Consider the following 21238-nt stretch of genomic DNA (forward strand, 5'->3'; position numbering starts at 1 on the left):
AAGTTCTAAAAAGAAAGGAAGCTGGGAATATGGGGGTTTATGTTCCATTGGGGTGGCTGTTCTCTTGCATCTCCACATGGATGCTCATGTTTACCAGCTCTTATTCTGGAAAATCTTTTGGTTTTTGTAACACCATAACATAGTTCAAACACAAGGTGGTGGTATTGCACAAGATAAAAGAAGGAAATTGGGGAGCAGCAGTTGCTCTCCTCGAGAGCTGTAGCCATTAGACAAAGGAATCAGCGCAGGAAAAACAGCTGATCCCTATTGCAAGCCAGTCTTCAGAAATTTCAGTAGGAATAAGCAGGACACTGTGTCACATTCAGAAGATAAAGACAGTTAAGAAGAGACACGCCTTGGAATAGACAAGAGGACAATGCCTTGCGTTTCAGGAGGAGAGGCTGGGAGAATGGAAATGCATCTCAAGATCAGGCAAGTTTGGTCTTTTTCCCTGTATCTCTGTGCATGCATAGCAATGTGTGAGTCTATCCGCTATTCAGTGGCAGAGGAAAAGAAAAGTGGATTTCTGGTGGCAAATGTGCTAAAAGATTTGAGAGTGGATGCAAAGGAGCTGTCTGCTCGGAGAGCCCGGCTGGTTTCTAAGAGCTCCAAGCAGTATTTCCAGCTGGATCCTCATTCTGGGGATGTGACAGTAAAAGATAAAATAGATCGGGAGTCCCTGTGTGGTCAGAATGAACCTTGTGTTCTACTCTCTGAAATAGTGCTGGAAAATCCATTGCAGCTACACAGAATTGAAGTTCAAATAGAGGACGTGAATGATAATTCCCCCAAATTCTCTAAAAATCAATTCCTGCTTGAAATACCTGAGCAGACTCCTGTGGATATCAGATTTCCTTTGGAAAGAGGAGAAGATCCAGACAAAGGAATAAATGCTGTTCAGAACTACACCCTTAGTCCTAATGAACATTTTAGGCTGAATGTGAAAAGTCACAGTGATGGTAGCAAATATGCAGAACTGGTGTTAGAGAAACCGCTAGACCGTGAGGTGAATCCACAGATTCATCTTACTCTGTCAGCTATCGATGGGGGGATCCCAAAAAGAACTGGAACAGCAGAGCTTCTCATCGATATTCTGGATGTTAATGATAATGTACCTCAGTTTCCACAATCTGAGTACAATGTGAAACTAATGGAAAACAGCCCATTGGATACATTGGTCGCAAAAGTGGAAGCCACTGACAGGGATTTTGGTTCCAATGCTCACATCACTTATTCCTTCAGTGAAGTTCCAGAAAATGTGTTGAGATCATTCAAGTTAAACAAACACACTGGGGAACTCACTGCTGTAGGGATGACTGACTATGAAGAAATCACCAGTTATGAGATGCACATCAAAGCCACAGATGGAGGAGGGCTTTCGGCTTACTGCAAAGTAATTGTAGACATTGAAGATGAGAATGACAATGCCCCGGAGATATCAATCACTTCCATCACCAGTCCCTTACCTGAGGATTCTCCCCCAGACACAGTGGTGGCCCTCTTCAGTGTCACAGATGTGGACTCTGGGGACAGTGGCAGAACTGCCTGCACCACTGAAGTCAACCTGCCATTTGTGCTCAAACCCACCGAGAACAACTATTACCAGCTGGTGACCCAACAACCACTGGACAGAGAACAAGCCTCTGAATATAACATCACCATTACAGCCATGGACAGAGGCTCTCCCAGACTCACTTCCACAAGAATACTTCATGTTCAAATTTCAGATGTCAATGACAACCCTCCAGTGTTTGAAAAGCCATTCTATGAAATGCAGTTAAGAGAAAACAATATTCCAGGTCTTCTGATCGGTTTCGTCCATGCTGTTGATGTGGACACAGCGCAGAATGCCAAAGTGACCTACTCGCTTTTGCCTGGGAAGGTCAATGATGGCCCCACATCCTCTTACATCTCCATCAACTCTGAAACGGGGAACCTGTATGCCATCCGGTCTCTGGATTATGAGGAAGTAAAAGATTTCCAGGTGACGGTGAGGGCTGTGGATTCAGGTTCCCCTCCACTGAGCTCAGAAGTTCCCATCCGCGTTCAGGTCGTGGATGAAAATGACAATGCCCCCTTCATCCTCTACCCTCTCCAGAATGGCACTTCCCCCTCAAATGACCTGGTTCCCCGAGGGGCAGAGACTGGCTACCTGGTCACCAAGGTGGTGGCTGTGGACAGGGATTCTGGCCAGAACTCTTGGCTTTCCTACCAGCTGCTGAAGGCCACAGAACCGGGTCTGTTCACGGTGGGGGCCCAGAATGGAGAAGTGACCACCCTGAGGCCGGTCAGCAACCGAGACAGCTTCAAGCAGAATCTGATTGTGGTGGTCCGAGACAACGGCCATCCTCTCCAGTCCACCTCTGCCACGCTCAGAATCCTTCTAGTGGACGGCTTCTCTGACCCTTATCTGAAAAGTGTGGCTCACCCAAAGGAGGAAACCGTGGAGGAGGAAGACCCCAGCCTGACTATGTATTTGATCATCTGCTTGGCTGCCATCTCAAGCATCTTTCTCATTTCTGTAGTGGCGTTTATTATAATCAAGTTGCAGAAACGTGAAAAGTTCATAGGAACCTACAACTCTGGAGCCAATTTCCCGGTGGGACCTGATTCCCAGGAGAACTGTGCGGATCCTGGTGCTGGATCTCTATCCCAGGCTTACAACTATGAGGTGTGCTTAGCTGGTGGGTCTCTGAACAGCGAGTTCAGGTTTCTCAGGCCCCTGTTTCCTGTTTTCTCTGTGGAGTCTCCTAACACTCAGGTGAATGCAAGGAGTTCCAATGATTCTGAAGGAGTCCCCAGTCATGCAGGTGAAAGTCAACATATCCTCCAGGTGAGAATATACTTTTCTTCATTTTTAACATTGCAAGGTATGTTTATGATTATTTCCCTGTCTGTACTGTAGTCTAGTTATTACAGAGGCATTTAAGCATGAGCACAATGAATTGTAAATGGGGGGAATGTTGTTCTCTCTATTTTTTTTTTATTCATCCATTGATTTTGGAAATTCTTAATGATCTTATGTATATATTAGCTGCTGACGATGAAACCACATAACAGATTATTAGGAATAAAATGGAGATTTCCACACCAGTGTATCTCTTGTATAAGTGCAATATTGGTTTTATTTTTATATAACCACAAGGTGGCAGAATTGGCCAACATTTTCATGGACACTGAGAATATTGTATTGTTGCGTTTATTGAAACCTTGAAGAGGCAGTATAGCAATGATACGGGAGGTAGATGCTGGTGTGAAGATATGAGGCTCAGGAGAATGAAAAACAATAAAAATTGCAGCACAAAGATTATTCATCAAGCTGCAAAGATGATCAGAGGATGAAAGAAGCTTTGGTCAGTGCTTTAACACTCTGGAAGAGGGGGAAACCATGAACGATAGCTTCAGAAAGATGAAAGGTCTGTATCTTTTGCTTTTTCTCTTTGTGTTGAAAACAGTCTGCATTTCATTTCGCTATTCTGTACCTGAAGAAAAGAAAAAGGGTTTTTTGGTGGCTAATGTGCTGGAGGATCTGAAACTGGGAAAAGGAGAGCTCTCTGTTCGCAGAGCCCAGCTGGTGTCCAAAAGCACAAAGCAATATTTCCACCTTGATACTCACTCTGGGAATTTGCTGATACATGATAAAATAGACAGAGAAGCTTTATGTGGCCAGACTGATCCTTGCATGCTGCTGTCTGAAATTGTGCTTCAAAACCCCTTAAATATCTACCGTATTGAAATGAAGATAGAAGATGTGAATGACAATACTCCCAAATTCTCTAAAGATAAATTTAATCTGGAAATTCCAGAGATTGTACCTACAAACACACAGTTCCTCTTGGAATCTGCCCAAGATGAGGACTTAGGAGAAAACAGTATCCAAAACTACACACTCAGTCCCAATGAGCATTTCCGACTATATGTGGAAAGCAACAAGGATGGAAGGAAATATGTGCATCTTGTTCTGCAGAAGCCACTGGACAGGGAGAATAGCTCACACTTTGGATTGACCCTCATGGCTGCAGATGGAGGGGTGCCACAGAGAACAGGCACAGTTCAAATAAATATTGATGTTCTTGACAATAATGACAACTTTCCTCTGTTTACCCAGCCTGAATATAAAGCTAGGTTAAAAGAAAACAGCCCACAGGGCACTCTGGTCTTCAAAGTGGAAGCTACAGATTTGGATTTTGGTTCAAATGCACAGATCACCTACTCATTCCACCAAGCACCAGAAAAAATATACAGTTTCTTTCATTTAAATGAAAAAAATGGAGAAATCACCCTTTCTGGTCAGCTTGATTATGAAAAAGAAACCAGCTATGTCATGAACATCAGAGCAACAGATGGAGGGGGTCTCTCAGGTCACTGCAAGGTCCTGGTAGAGATTGAAGATGTGAATGACAATGTCCCTGAAGTGTCCATCATATCCATCACTAGTCCTTTGGCAGAGGATTCTCCCCTGGAGACACTTGTGGCTCTCTTCAGTGTCACTGACCGAGACTCCGGAGACAATGGCAGAACCGTGTGCTCTGTGGAGACAAACCTTCCCTTTGCCTTAAAACGCACAATGGATAACTATTACCAGCTTGTAGTCCAAAGTCCCTTGGACAGAGAGAAGATCTCAGATTATAATGTCACCATCACAGCCATTGACCGGGGCTCCTCTAGGCTCACTTCAACAAGAATTATTAATGTTCAGATCTCAGATATCAATGACAACCCTCCACTATTTGAAAAGTCTTCATGTGAAATGCAGATACGGGAAAACAATATTCCAGGACTGCTCATTGGCTCAGTCCATGCTTCTGATCTGGACACTGAGAAGAATGCCAAGGTCACCTACTCCCTTTTGCCTGGGAAGGTCACTGATGGCCTTGTGGCCTCTTACATCTCAGTCAACTCTGAAAGTGGAAATCTGTATGCCCTCCGATCTCTGGATTACGAGCAGATCAAAGATTTCAAAGTGACGGTGAGGGCTACAGATGGAGGGTCTCCTCCCCTCAGCTCAGAAGTTACTGTTCGAGTCATTATCATAGACGAAAACGACAACCCTCCCTTCTTCCTCTACCCTCTTCAGAACAGCACATCCCCCTGCAATGAGCTGGTGCCCAAGTCGGTGGAGGCCGGCTACCTGGTCACCAAGGTGGTGGCTGTGGATGGAGATTCTGGCCAGAACTCGTGGCTTTCCTATGAGCTGCTGAAGGCCACAGACCCTGGTCTTTTCAGCATAGGAGCCCAGAATGGGGAAGTGAGAACCAGGAGAGCCCTGACCGAGCGAGACACCAGCAAGCAGAGACTCCTGATAGTGGTCAGGGACAACGGGCTCCCTCCCCAGAGCAGCACTGCCATGTTGCATGTTCTTCCTGTGGGTGGCTTTTCGGATCCTTATATGAAGGCTGTGGAGGTCAGTAAAGAGGAACACGAAGAAGATGGGACCTTGACCTTGTACTTGGTGATCTGCCTGGCTGCAGTCTCCTTTGTGTTCCTCGTTTGCATTGTTTCCTTTGCTGCCATCAAGATCTGCAGGAGGGATCCCAGGGAAAGTTTTATCGCTGCCCCTCCTCACTTCCCACCTGCCAGACCCGACATCCCAGAGAACTGCGGTGATTCTCAGAGCGGGTCTCTTTCCAGGAGTTACCACTACGATGTGTGCTTAACCGGTGGGTCCTTGAGCAGCGAGTTCAGGTTCCTCAGGCCCCTCATTCCTGTTTTTTCTGTGGGGGACCCAAACCTCAATGTGAACCAGGCCCCTCCGTCTGCTTCCCAAGATATTCCTGATGCTTTGGAGAGCAGGAAGCCAATGGAACAGGTGAGATAATTTTAAATAACCTTTTGCTGAATAGGGTAGAGAGGGAAAGATTCAAATATGATTTCTGCAATGATATTCTGTGAAACACCTCAACAACCTGGCTGTACTATTTGGTAAAGTGAGACGACTATATGTGAGAGCTGGTTAGGGCTGAGTGGGGCTTTGATTGCAGTTACTCTCACACATCCATTGTGGATCAGTGACGGTTCTCTGCCTGTAGTTATTCCACTGATGCAGGTCTTAACTGTCCCATTGCACCTGTTTCAGGATCCTGCTCTTTCCTTTCAGGCATCCTTGTGCCCTTATTAGGGGGGTTGCACTCAGAGACCTTGTTTCAAATCCCTGTTGAGTCCCTTTTGAGACCACTCACTGGGTGGTCTCTGAAATCTATTGTATCTCAGTCTTAGTCCATCAAGGCATTGAAAACTTGGAGAGCGACTTCTAATCAGACATTACTGGCGTAGATAAACCAATGGTAGGATTTTGTATTATGACCTTTCGGGAGCGAAAAAGGAATAAAAATGTAACAACCTGCGAGGGCGATGGTGGAGGATAGGAACCATAAGCATAAAAGTATAAATGTATGGAAGCCGGTCAAATATTGAGTAAGTCCCAAATCCCCGCTGGCAACACCTTCAGATCCTGCAACATTTTAAAGTAATGTAGAGAGAATGGGGTGACTTGACTCCACCACAAGCTATTGCTTCCCTGCCCACCAGATATCCCTTCCCTGAATGCTTTACATTATGGAGGTGTTTTACATGAGGCCACCTTCCTTTATCCTTCTCACATCACCTCTCTGGCTCCCATCTCCCACTGCCTCTGTCTACTCTTGATCCAGGTTTCTCTTCTCTTCTCTTCTCCCAATAGCACATATCTTCCTTTTCTGTTTATACTCACCCAGATTCCTTAAAAGTGCAGGCTGAAATGGAGGCCACATCAGCACCATATATTTATAGCACATCTAAAGCTTTATGAGAGATAAACTGCAGTTCCTATTATTATTTGGAAGGAAGCCTTGTGCTTTAAATGTATGGTTAGGATGTGTTCAGAGTTTTAGCTGAGGTTTTGAGTTAAGATTGCAAGTACTGATTCAAATAATTAAACAGGGTGATTTGTTTGTGTGTGTTTAAATTGCTTGTCTCTATTACTAATCGTATGCTTTATCCCCCAAATCTGATATGGTATATGCAGAAGAGGTATAACAGAAAGCAAGACAACAGTGTGTTGTATCCAACACGTTCAGTGATCTTCATCACATTTGAGAGCAAGAGCTTAATGTGTAAATGTGGAATATTTTAAACATATGGAACAGGTTGTTGGCTGAATAGCTTTCATGTTTAAACAAACCCTGAAAATATATGAATTCTAATAGAGTAAATGCAGGAATCATACAGGAAAAATATACTTCCTGATATTGATCTCTGTTTGACAACTTTTCCGGAACTTTGTTGAAACATATTTAATTAATTAATCTGTCTCACAGTTGGTCTTTCTTGCTCTAGCTAACAGTATATTTCTTCACTCAAAATCCAACCCCTCACACCATTCAGTGCATAGCATGTTATTTGTAAACAGCTGCAGGTCACAGTTGCAACTTGTAAGTTCACCCATGTTCCCAAAGCCATGTAAAGATGATGTAGCGTCTCAAATTTTGTGCTTCTTACACCTTAGCCTGTGTGTACCAATGCTTAGCATTTGTCTTTCAGCTCCAATACTCTCCTTCAGCAGGTGTGGGGCAGTACTAAAGCTGACAGCAATATGGGGGCTGTGGGCACTCAGGTGCTGCCACTCACTTTACTTCCTGACACTTTCTTTGTATGCTTTTATTTCAGTTTGGGAGAATGGTGATCAAGGCTGACAGATTATGCAGGATGTGGAGAGGGAGTTGAGACTGAGGCAGGCAGGAACTGGGGCAGCCAGGGGCTTAGGGCCTTTTCGGGGGAAGAAGTCTGCTGTCATAGGGTTAGGTATAGGCGCTGGGAACTGCAGATATTAGGGGCAGCATTACAAAATGTTAGATGCTTTATTCAGCTCCGAAGTCTGCAACGCAACCGAAAGTGCATATACATATTTATGGGAAGTGAGTATTGCAGAGTTATAAAGTACATCAGCCCAAGAATAAGGAATGAGGACTCAAGATTTTGGGGTTGAAGGGCTGGAGCTGTATTATTTTGTAAGACTGCAGTGAGATACATTCTTTTTCATAGTAGTTGCCCAGGGCAGGTATTTTTTTAAAAAACCACTTGGGTGAGATTGTGGAGACACTAGTCAGGAAGACTCCATCCTGCTCCTCACTGCCCACAGATCCAAAGACTTGCCAAGGCAGACCAGATCAGAGTCACACCTTCTCTGAGCTCAACTAGTTTTGTGTAACTGAGCAGAGGATTCTGACTTTTCAAGCCCAGGACCCCTGAAAGGCTTGTCAGAAGAAGCCCCCTTTACTCATCTAAATAACCCAAATGGTGAATCAGGGTGTTCACCAAGTTACATCTCTTTACTTCTTCTCCCATCATTATTAGCAAGCCACTCCCTTTTTAGTTAGATAAAGGTAAAGAGGCCCCTGACCATTAGGTCCAGTCGCGGACGACTCTGGGGTTGCGGTGCTCATCTCGCTTTATTGGCCGAGGGAGCCGGTGTACAGCTTCCGGGTCATGTGGCCAGCATGACTAAGCCTCTTCTGGCGAACCAGAGCAGCACATGGAAACACCGTTTACCTTCCCGACAGCGGTACCTATTTATCTACTTGGACTTTGACGTGCTTTCGAACTGCTAGGTTGGCAGGAGCAGGGACCGAGCAACGGGAGCTCACCCCATTGCGGGGATTCGAACTGCCGACCTTCTGATCGGTAAGCCCTAGGCTCTGTGGTTTAACCCACGGCGCCACCCGTGTCCTTTTTAGTTAGATAGCCAAATGTAATTAACACCAGTCCCATTCATCAAGGCCTTCCACCATTGCAATGCAGACTAGGTGTGGTGGGAAATAAAAAGTCTTTTCTCCAGAGCCAATTGGTGTGTGTGTGTGTGTGTGTGTGTGTGTGTGTGTGTGTCCTACCTGGCCCCAGTGGTGGTGGGCTTACTAGCGGGGACCAAGTGAGAGCTCCAGCTGCTCTGTTTCTCCTTCTCATTGCATCATCAGCAACAGGCACTTCTAGAACTCAATCAGAGATTCATAGCAAAGCAGCATGGCTTGGGTGAGAAGGTTAAAGGCCATCTTAAATGAAGTAATGAGAGAGCCTTGCCAGGGTCACTTCCACAAAGGGATGCTGGAGACATTTTACTAATGGAATTTCAATTCTTGAATCTCTGTGAATGGAACTGTGAACTTTCTGATGATAGGTCTAGATGAGGGCTGGACATCTTCGTGGTTTTCCCTGGGCATCCTAAACATTATCAGATGAAGAGGGACCTTAAAGATCAGTGTTCATCTTTCATTTCTTTTTCCTTGGCCTCCCTGCACACCTTTTTGCTATGAGGATATAGTCATGCCAATGTTGTTCCCTTCATATTCTAAACATCTCACTGAGTTTTATGGTGAAGAAATGTGTTTGTGTGTATGTATGAGTATAATTATTTACTGTTTATAAAATGTAAATGTAACTGGCATTAAATATCGAAGAATATTCTATGCTAGGGGTTTCCAATCTGTTGCCTGTAGAGCACCAGTGGTCTGCAAGCTTTATTCAGGTCATCCGTGGAGACCAGCGCCTATGAATGGGGGGTTTAGCACATTAGCTTCCCATTGTACTTTTATTGCTTATTTTACTTCTTATGTTGAATTTTACCTTTAATTACAGTATTTTGTATTGTAGTCTATGGCATTCAGATGGTAATATAATAAAATACAATGTAGGAAATAAAAAAGCAATAAAAATACAACACTATACAAATACAATCTAGCAACAGCTCATTACAGTTGCTACAACAGTCTAAAAAATCATTAGGTGGTCCACCAAGACACTCAGCTATTTGGCAGTGATCAGTCTTGGTGCAGGGGGCGGAAAGAGTTTGAGAAGAACCGTTCTGTGCTTATCAACAATGTCTGAGTGCTCTTACAGCTGCTGCATTTAACTTCTAACACAAGGTGGTGCAATTGCACAGGCAGTAGAAATCAGAGCTGCTGCGCCGTGTCAGGAAGCTGTGACCATTAGAAGAAAGGAATCTGAAAAAAGGATAGCAGCTCTTGTTTGCAACAAAATCTGCAGAATCTGTAGGAGGCAAGCACTGCTGCATCTACTTCATGAAACAAGGACAACAGAGGGACCTTATAACAGAGGAAAGGGCAATTCTGGCAACTGCTTTACAAAGAGGCACCTTGGATTCCAATCTGCCTTGAGAACAAAGCTGGGAAAGAAAATGAAAATCCTCCATTATAGCAGGCAAGTTTGTCTCTTCTTTATCTGTCTCTGTACCTGTGGTGTGGTGTGTGAGTCCTTCCGCTATTCAGTGCCTGAGGAAAAGAAAAGTGGGTCTCTGGTGGCTAATCTGCTGAAAGATTTGAAAATGGAAGTAAAGGAGCTGTCTGCTCGGAGAGCGCAGCTGCTTTCTAAGACTGCCAAGCAGTATTTTGAGCTGGATTCCCAATCTGGGGATGTAATAATAAAAGATAAAATAGACCGAGAGTCCCTGTGTGGTCAGAATGACCCTTGTGTTCTGCTTTGTGAAATGGTGCTGGAAAAGCCATGGCAGCTGCACAGAATTGAGATTCAAATAGAGGACGTGAATGATAATTCCCCAATATTCTCTGAAAAACAATTTGTCTTGGAAATACCTGAGCAGACACCCACAAATACCCGATTCCTTTTGGAAAAAGCTGAAGATTCAGACAAAGGAGAAAATACTGTTCAGAACTATACTCTTAGTCCAAATGAACATTTTAGGCTGGATGTGGAAAGTCACACTGATGGTGGCAAATATGCAGAACTGGTATTAGAAAAGTCTTTGGACCGTGAGGAGAAGCCACAGATTACATTAATGCTATCAGCTGTTGATGGAGGGATCCCAAGAAGAAGCGGAAGTACACAAATTATTGTTCAAGTTCTGGACACCAATGACAATGCCCCTCACTTTAATAAATCTGTATATAATGTGCAACTACTGGAAAACATTCCACCAGGTACACTGGTCACCAAAGTTGAAGCCACTGACAGGGATCTTGGTTCCTACGCACATATCACTTATTCATTCAGGCAAGTCTCAGAAAATGTGTTGAGAATGTTCAAGTTAAACAAACACTCCGGGGAACTTACTACTGCAGCAACAATTGATTATGAAGAAAACACAAATTATGAGATGAACATCAGAGCTACAGATGGAGGGGGACTTTCTGCTTACTGCAAAGTCATTGTAGAGATTGAGGATGAGAACGACAATGCTCCAGAGATTACCATCACTTCCATCACCAGTCCCTTACCTGAGGACTCTCCCCCAGACACAGTGGTCGCCCTCTTCAGTGTCACAGATGTGGACTCTGGGGACAGTGGCAGAACTGCCTGCACCACTGAAGTCAACCTGCCATTTGTGCTCAAACCCACAGAGAACAACTATTACCAGCTGGTGACCCAACAACCACTGGACAGAGAACAAGCCTCTGAATATAACATCACCATCACAGCCACAGACAGAGGCACTCCCAGACTCACTTCCACAAGAATACTTCATGTTGAAGTGTCAGATGTCAATGACAACCCTCCAGTGTTTGAAAAGCCATTCTATCAAATGCAGTTAAGAGAAAACAATATTCCTGGTCTTCTGATCAATTCGGTCCATGCTGTTGATGTGGACACAGCGCAGAATGCCAAAGTGACCTACTCGCTTTTGCCTGGGAAGGTCAATGATGGCCCCACATCCTCTTACATCTCCATCAACTCTGAAACGGGGAACCTGTATGCCATCCGGTCTCTGGATTATGAGGAAGTACAAGATTTCCATGTGAGAGTGAGGGCTGTGGATTCAGGTTCCCCTCCACTGAGCTCAGAAGTTCCCATCCGTGTTCAGGTCGTGGATGAAAATGACAATGCCCCCTTCATCCTCTACCCTCTCCAGAATGGCACTTCCCCCTCAAATGACCTGGTTCCCCGAGGGGCAGAGACTGGCTACCTGGTCACCAAGGTGGTGGCTGTGGACAGGGATTCTGCGCAGAACTCTTGGCTTTCCTACCAGCTGCTGAAGGCCACAGAACCGGGTCTGTTCACGGTGGGGGCCCAGAATGGAGAAGTGACCACCCTCAGGCCGGTCAGCAACCGAGACAGCTTCAAGCAGAATCTGATTGTGGTGGTCCGAGACAACGGCCATCCTCCCCAGTCCACCTCTGCCATGCTCAGAATCCTTCTAGTGGACGGCTTCTCTGACCCTTATCTGAAAAGTGTGGCTCTCCCAAAGGAGGAAACAGTGGAGGAGGAAGACCCCAGCCTGACGATGTATCTGATCATCTGCTTGGCTGCCATCTCAAGCATCTTTCTTATTTCTGTAGTGGCGTTTGTTGTAATCAAGTTGCAGAAACGTGAAAAGTTCATAGGAACCTACAACTCTGGAGCCAATTTCCCGGTGGGACCTGATTCCCAGGAGAACTCTGCAGATTCTGGTGCTGGATCTCTATCCCAGGCTTACAACTATGAGGTGTGCTTAGCTGGTGGGTCTCTGAACAGCGAGTTCAGGTTTCTCAGGCCCCTGTTTCCTGTTTTCTCTGTGGAGCCTCCTAACACTCAGCTGAATCCAAGGAGTTCTAGTGGGTCCCAAGAAGTGCCTTGTAATGAAGAAGAAACGCGTCTGAGATGTCAGGTGAGGATAATTAGTATAATATAATTATATTCTGAATGAATAAAAATAATTATATTCAGTCAATGATACTTGGTTGATGACTTATGCTCACTGAAAGAACAGGATACGCGGAAATGTAAGTAAGGTTTGAAATGTAATGTACTTATCAAATTATTCTTTTTCCTATTTATTGGCATGATTAAGAAAATTATGATCGCATGTACACACGAGCTAACCGTTAAATGAGCATAAATCTAAACTCAATTTTCACTGGGCTGCTGTTAAATGGACTTTATAGGCTATTATAATTATTATTAATACATTTTTCTTAGATGAACCACAAGGTGGCAATATTGGCAAGCACATTATTTTTTATTCACAATATTGCTTTGTAGCAGCACTGAGGGGAAGCTATGAACAGACAAAACTGAACTAGAGAGGTGCAGACTCCTTTTCTAGAAAGGAAATACAAAATTCAAGGGAGCAAGCATTGACCACGACAGGGGGGAAAGAAACAATTTACACAACAGCACAGGGAGCCACTGGAGAAAACCTAAAGATTGGTCTTTTGGGCGGAACCTATATATCTTATCAAGAAGTGAGAGAAACCATGGAAGACTGCATCAGGAACAGACAAGGTCTGTATCTCTTCATCTTATTCTCTGTGTCTAGAGTGATGTGTATCTCAATACGTTATTCTGTGCCTGAAGAAAAGAAAAGTGGATTTCTGGTGGCTAATGTGCTGAAGGATTTGAAACTGGGAACAGGGGAGCTCTCTGCTCGCAGAGCCCAGCTAGTGTCCAAAAGCACACAGCAATATTTTCACCTTGATACCCACACTGGGAATCTGCTGATAAATGATAAAGTAGACAGGGAAGCTTTGTGTGGTGAGACTGATCCTTGCTTGCTGCTCTCTGAAATTGTGCTCCAAAACCCCTTAAAGATCTACAGTATAGAAATAAAGGTAGAAGATGTAAATGACAATACGCCCAAATTCTCAAAAAAGGAATTCAAGATAGATATTCCAGAGAATATCCCTGTCAACACCCAATTCCCTTTGGAATCTGCAGAAGATACAGATTTGGATAAAAATAACGTCCAAAACTACACTCTCAGTTCCAATGAGCATTTCTGGCTCCAAGTAAAAAGTGATGAAAGTGGAAAAAAATATTTGGACCTTATTTTGGTGAAACCTCTAGATAGGGAAGAAGCAGCGGAGTTTGGACTGACTCTCACAGCTGCAGATGGAGGGGAGCCACAGAGAACAGGCACAGTTCAAATAAATATCAAGGTTTTGGACATCAATGATAATTTCCCTCAGTTTACTCATTCTGAATATAAAGTAAGGTTAAAGGAAAACAGCCCTAGGGACACCCTGGTCTTCAAAGTAGAAGCCAGAGATACAGATTTTGGTTCAAATGCACGAATAACGTACTCATTTGATCGGGTACCTGATAAAATACACCGTTGCTTCCACTTAAATGATCTCACTGGGGAAATAACTGTTTTGGGACAAATTGATTATGAAAAAGAAACCAGCTACAGCATAAGCATCAGAGCAACAGATGGAGGGGGTCTTTGGGGGCATTGCAAGGTCCTGCTAGAGATTGAGGATGTGAATGACAATGTCCCTGAAGTGTCCGTCATATCCATCACTAGTCCTTTGGCAGAGGATTCTCCCCTGGAGACACTTGTGGCTCTCTTCAGTGTCACAGACCGAGACTCCGGAGACAATGGCAGAACTGTGTGCTCGGTGGAGGTAAACCTTCCCTTTGTCTTAAAACCCACTATGAATAACTATTACCAACTTCTGGTCCAAAGCTACCTGGACAGAGAGAAAGTCTCAGAGTATAATGTCACCATCACAGCCGTTGACCAGGGCTCCCCCAGGCTTATTTCAACAAGATTTATTAATGTTCAGATCTCAGATATCAATGACAACCCTCCAGTATTTGAAAAGTCTTCATGTGAAATGCAGATACGGGAAAACAATATTCCAGGACTGCTCATTGGCTCAGTCCGTGCTGCTGATCTGGACACTGAGAAGAATGCCAAGGTCACCTACTCCCTTTTGCCTGGGAAGGTCACTGATGCCCTTGTGGCCTCTTACATCTCAGTCAACTCTGAAAGTGGAAATCTGTATGCCCTCCGATCTCTGGATTACGAGCAGATCAAAGATTTCAAAGTGACGGTGAGGGCTACAGATGGAGGGTCTCCTCCCCTCAGCTCAGAAGTTACTGTCCAAGTCGTAATCATAGACGAAAACGACAATGCTCCCTTCTTCCTCTACCCTCTTCAGAACAGCACATCCCCCTGCAATGAGCTGGTCCCGAAGTCGGTGGAGGCCGGCTACCTGGTCACCAAGGTGGTGGCTGTGGATGGAGATTCTGGCCAGAACTCGTGGCTTTCCTATGAGCTGCTGAAGGCCACAGACCCTGGTCTTTTCAGCATAGGAGCCCAGAATGGGGAAGTGAGAACCAGGAGAGCCCTGACCGAGCGAGACACCAGCAAGCAGAGACTCCTGATAGTGGTCAGGGACAACGGGCTCCCTCCCCAGAGCAGCACTGCCATGTTGCATGTCCTTCCCGTGGGTGGCTTTTCGGATCCTTATATGAAGGCTGTGGAGGTCAGTAAAGAGGAACACGAAGAAGATGGGACCTTGACCTTGTACTTGGTGATCTGCCTGGCTGCAGTCTCCTTTGTGTTCCTCGTTTGCATTGTTTCCTTTGCTGCCATCAAGATCTGCAGGAGGGATCCCAGAGAAAGTTTTATCGCTGCCCCTCCTCACTTCCCACCTGCCAGACCCGACATCCCAGAGAACTGTGGCGATTCTCAGAGCGGGTCTCTTTCCAGGAGTTACCACTACGATGTGTGCTTAACCGGTGGGTCCTTGAGCAGCGAGTTCAGGTTCCTCAGGCCCCTCATTCCTGTTTTTTCTGTGGGGGAGCCAAACCTCAATGTGAACCAGACCACTCTGTCTGCTTCCCAAGATATTCCTGACCAGGTGGGGAAAGAAGAATCAAGGAAACAGGTGAGCAATTAGTAATTATAGTTGAAGAAAGCATATTACATCATAAGTGACTTTTCTTATCTGTTTCTTCACATCATCCTAATTTGGTTCAGTCTTTATGTTGCAGTTTGTAAATTTTAAAATTCATCTTTTATAACCATGTAATAATATTTGTTCTTGCCTTTCTTTTTTAACCCACCTACTCTCTTCACTTGGAGCTATTTTAGTTCCCTTGAACCTCTCTTTGATCTTCTGTTATTTTTTTCCCCAGGGCATTACTGTTTTTACTTCTCTGTAGAACAGGGGGTTGGGGACCTTCCAGTCAAGGACCACATTCTTCTCTGGCCAACTCTCCAAGGCCGAAGTGGGTTGGACTAAAATCCAAATACGTAGGACCAAGTGACCTAGAACCCAATGATTTCTCCATTTATCTCCTGAACATCAGTCTTATGATCCCACCTTTTCTGAATGCTTACAAGCTTCTCTTAAACTTTAAAAACTCTTGCCTTGTTTACCAGGAAAGTGCAGTAACACCTCTCTCAATCCTAGAACTGTGCCAGGAATTCAGAATTTTTTAAAAAGTGTTTCAGTTCTTCCAAACTGTCAATATCTAACATTTAATTGGTTAACCTCACTGCATACTTGATATCAAAGAATATATCCAATTTATATCTGTTTAATGAAGAAGCTGACCACATTCAATAACCTGATATGAAAAGGAAAATATTAAATTTAGGTATTAAGATATAAAGGAAGTTTCTAGATTACACCTACTTTTTAACCAGATTAATTTATGAATTAATGCTATGTTTCTGTAATTGATTTAAGCTTCTGCATGTTGCTAGCAGTGCTTGGAAAGTTCTACTTTATCCTGTCCAAAAAGGGATTAGTTCTAGTTCCAGTTTGTCCCTTTACAAAATGAATTTGTCCAGTTCAAGTCTCAATTCAGTCTCAACATGTTTTCAGCATTCATAATGTCACAAGCTGCTGTTCTTAAGTAAAAGGTTCAAAAGTACATCACACAGGTAATAAGTTGCCTGACAGACAGAATGTCGAAGGGTGAATCTTTATCCATAATTGTATTTCCATAAAAGAAAAGGCTTGCCTTAATCAATATTTGTAAGATAGACATACTGTATACTAAAGGTGCTAGCCATAATTTGCTTTATTCCCATTGCTGTACCTCTCACTGCAGGCTGTTCCTGTTGAAAGAAAGCAAAGATTCAGATAATGCCTCCCGATTCCTTCCTTCTGATTGCATAGCAACGTAACAAAGTGACCTTAGCAATTGCAGCACCTCCATATCTGCCTAATAAACCCTAGAACATTCCCTCAACATTTTGCTTTATAGATGACTAAGTTACTGACTTCTTCTTTAAAACAAAAACAAAAAACAAAGTAGCAGTCTGAGACTCAGGACTTTAAGCAGTTCTGCTCCAACTCCAGGCACCTTGTTAATGACACAATCAAGGGTGTGAAAATCTCACCCAAATCACCCATGAACACCTCGGAATTTGTGCTTCATGCACAGCCAACATACAGCTCTAGTGGTTAGTCATTCTCTCTTAATTTTTAAGTAGTTTTTTGATGGTAGTGTTCCAGTCACATATACGTCTAGGATGTTTGAATCTAGATAGCACATGAAGGGGTTAAACCATGGAGTAAGTTGTCCTTCCAGGCTTTGCCTACGTCATCACTGCTCACCTTGAGAGGAAATGGGTCAATAAGCCTTTGCTGTAAGGAGGTCATTCTACCCTCATGGTTTTAACCAGCCTTTTCTGTTTCATACCAGAACAGAGGCTCAAACTAGTGTTCGTGTCTATCAATATTTAGAAACTTTTACCTTTTATAGCTAAGCAATGTTTTAACTGATTGTGCATCTTTTCTGGCTGCTGTATGGAAAAACACATGAATCTGACCTCTGAAGAGTTTTGCTAGTAAACCATGTTATGACTTGCAAAACATGTGGTTGATCTGCTAGGGAAATGGGATACAGTGAAAAGAACTTTGAAAACTGGGCATTTGGGGACTTACTTGAAGGGCACCTTTTAAGGTTTACCTTAAATTTCCATGTTTTTCTCTGCTGCTTGTTGTGTGATGTTAAATCTCTGCTGAGGTTTCTCTCACCAAAGAGTGCTTGCCCAAAACTGGGGTCTTGGCTTCTAGGATTCCAACATTTTTAAAGGATGTTTAGCTGTTTCTGAAAAGTAGATGTGGTACAGGCATTTTCCTGGGTAACCTCCCCCAGAATGCTTTACTCTGCAGAAGGACCCAAACGCTTCTGAGAGCAAAATAAAGTCGAAGTAGAAGCCTTTAGCTTCCTGTACAATGAAGTTGGGGTCACTTTGACACCTGCACCATGACAATTTTAAATTCAATTGAAAGCTCTCCCAAGACAATGGTGGTAATCCATGGAGGCTCATTCTGACCATTACCAATGGCTCCCAGGTGGTCTTTTTGGAGAACCAGTGCTATGATGTGTTTAGAACAGAACACTGCAGCATAACGCTCCCTTTTCTGTCTGATTGTCTTCTTGCTGTAGGGTGACTTGCCACACTAAGGGCAGTCTTTGGGTTACCTGCGGTATTTGCCAGGTTAACATCACATGAGTTAGTTTGTAGTGTCTAGGTCTGCAACCTCCTGCTGACTCCCAAGTTTTCTTTCTTCGACCATCCTGCTTGCGAGAGTGGAATTAAACTGGCTCAAAAATTACTTTGCAATGAGGTAGAAAGTGCTTCTCTAGCTCTTCTTTGTCTGTTTAAAACTGTTTCATCTGGACATTTGTGAGTCTCCTTGAGAGGATTATATTCCCTACTGCTGGCTCCATAGTGCAACAAAGAGTGTTTACTTGTTGTTCCTGTGTCCAGATGTCTGGAAGAACCTTTGGAATCTGCTTATCTAAAGTGGCCAGCCTTCAGAGTGCTGGAAATAAAATTATTCGTGCAATGTGGAAATCAACCAGGGATGGAGTAGCCCTGTTCAAAGGGGTCATAGATGGCTTGAACTCACTTTATGGGTCATTGTAGACTCTCTTAGTTCCAGGTCTCTCCTCTGCCTCAGTTTTCTTTCCTCATTTTCTGGAGTGATACTCTGTCAGTAGCTGCACCAGCAGAGCCTTCCTGCAGGTACTCTCAGTTTCCAGGCCTCTCTTTTGCCTGTTATTTTGAGAGATAAACACTGTGGCTGCAGTAGCTGGGCCTCCTAGTATTCCCTGAGTGTTAACCTGTGACTACCTTTCTGTTTTGTGAGGCTGTCAGAACACTGCAGGGAACATAGAAAGTCTCCATTCTGACACCATGCGGGATTAACAGAGCGCCAGGTAAAGCATGACTAACTTAAATTTCCTGCTTGCGACCTCTACCCTCCTTGCACGGTGCCACCCATATATACAGCTAACACCACCATATCTATTGGGACTGGTAGGGCAGAAGGAAGGGAGACCAACAGTAGGTGGAGCCAGAACTCCATTCAAACTCCATTCTGAGGTCTGCAAGGGCAACACTGAAACTAAGTGGGGAGAATGTGAGGAGCAGTGCCACCTCCAGAACTGGTAGTATGTAAGAATCAAGACAGAGAGGTGGATGGGGCAGTACCCCATTTGCCTTAACATACCAGCCTCCATTATTGGCAATTGTTTGTATTTTTCAGATATTGTCTCATTAATGTGTGAAATGTATCCAGAGGTTAGTTTACATTATCTGGCTTTAGTTGAGTGATGGCCTGAGCTGTGTGCAAAATTCCATGTTCATATAATGAATTTGTATACGCATTCCATACCTTCCAGCTAATATGGGGTCAATGTTATTTATTCACCTTCACAAACAGGCTCACATTAACTGCAAACCCCAAGATCTGCATCCATATCTTTCTCTATAAGGAACTTCGTATAGATATTAATAGTAAGGGGTGGGGACCAGTTAACTGACAAAGATTGCAGTTATATGTATTTCAAACACAAGGTGGTGCCATTGCACAGCACATATTCTTAAAGAAAAGATTAATGTTTGGAAAGCATAGACAAGGGCAAAACAATCTGGAAGCAAAAGGGATACAGCTCTTCATTGCAAAAAAATCAGGAGGAGGGAGACAGCAGTGTGCATTTTCAGGAATAAATACAGCAAATGGATACAGCTAAGTACAACAACATATTTTTCTGTTGTTCAGTCTGTCTTGAGTGAATCTGGAACAATGGAAATGAATAACAGGAACAGGCAAGTGATTTTTTTCTTTCTGTCTCTCTGCATGTATGGGGCAATATGCAATTCCATCCAATATTCAGTGCCAGAGGAAAGGAAAACAGGGTCCTTGGTGGCTAATGTGCTGAAAGATTTGAAAATGGATGCAAAGGAGCTGTCTGCTCGGAGAGCCCGGCTGGTTTCTAAGAGCAGCAAGCAGTATTTCCAGCTGGATCCTCATTCTGGCAACATGCTATTAAAGGATAGAATAGATCGAGAGGCTCTCTGTGGTCAGAATGACCATTGTGTTCTGCTCTCTGAAATTGTGCTAGAAGATCCATTGAAGCTATATAGAATTGAAGTTCAAATAGAGGATGTGAATGATAATTCCCCCAAATTCTCTAAAGATCAATTTATTTTTGAAATACCTGAGCAAACTCACATAAATACTGTATTCCCTTTGGAGAGAGCTCAAGATTCAGACAAAGGAAAAAATACTATTCAGAATTACACGCTTAGTCCTAATAAGTATTTTAGGTTGGATGTGCAGAGTCACAGTGATGGTACTAAATATGCAGACCTAGTATTGGAGAAACCATTAGACCGTGAGGTGGAAGCAAAGCTTTTCCTAATTCTGTCAGCTGCTGATGGAGGAATACCCCACAAAACTGGAACAGCACAAATCATCATAGATGTTCTGGACAACAATGATAATGCTCCTCTATTTAATAAATCCGTGTACCAGGAAAAACTGATGGAAAACAGCCCATTGGGTACATTAGTCACAAGAGTTGAAGCCAGAGACAAGGATATTGGTTCCAATGCTGAAATCACTTACACATTTAGCCAAGTGCCAGAAAATGTGCAGAGATCATTCAGGTTAAATAAAAATACTGGGGAACTTACTATCTCAGGTATAATTGATTATGAAGAAAGCTCAAATTATGAAATGAAAATCAGAGCTACAGATGGAGGGGGCCTTTCTGCTTACTGTAAAGTCATTGTAGAGATTGAGGATGAGAACGACAATGCTCCAGAGATTACCATCACTTCCATCACCAGTCCCTTACCTGAGGACTCTCCCCCAGACACAGTGGTGGCCCTTTTCAGTGTCACAGATGTGGACTCTGGTGACAGTGGCAGAACTGCCTGCACCACTGAAGTCAACCTGCCATTTGTGCTCAAACCCACAGAGAACAACTATTACCAGCTGGTGACCCAACAGCAACTGGACAGAGAACAAGCCTCTGAGTATAACATTACTATCACAGCCACTGACAGAGGCTCTCCCAGACTCACTTCCACAAGAATACTTCATGTTGAAATCTCAGATGTCAATGACAACCCTCCAGTGTTTGTAAAGCCATTCTATCAAATGCAATTAAGGGAAAACAATATTCCTGGTCTTCTGATCGGTTTCGTCCATGCTGTTGATGTGGACACAGCGCAGAATGCCAAAGTGACCTACTCGCTTTTGCCTGGGAA

At 43.8% G+C, this 21238-nt stretch overlaps 2 protein-coding genes across 2 annotated transcripts in view; both read left to right on the plus strand.

Annotated features, from left to right (window-relative positions):
- The window catches only part of LOC310767367 (uncharacterized protein), a 48838-nt gene that overhangs the window by 21718 nt on the left and 5882 nt on the right, over nt 1-21238 (plus strand). The window lies entirely within an intron of this gene.
- Nucleotides 3423-5818, plus strand: LOC310767518 (protocadherin beta-16-like; the record flags this gene model as incomplete). Its single annotated transcript, XM_083624559.1, has 1 exon — nt 3423-5818. Exon 1 carries the CDS (start codon nt 3683-3685, stop codon nt 5816-5818), a length of 2136 nt encoding a protein of 711 aa, XP_083480685.1. The 5' UTR covers nt 3423-3682.

Source organism: Podarcis filfolensis (genome assembly GCF_964270895.1).
Source record: "Podarcis filfolensis genome assembly, chromosome: 7".
In the NCBI taxonomy this organism is placed as follows: domain Eukaryota; kingdom Metazoa; phylum Chordata; class Lepidosauria; order Squamata; family Lacertidae; genus Podarcis; species Podarcis filfolensis.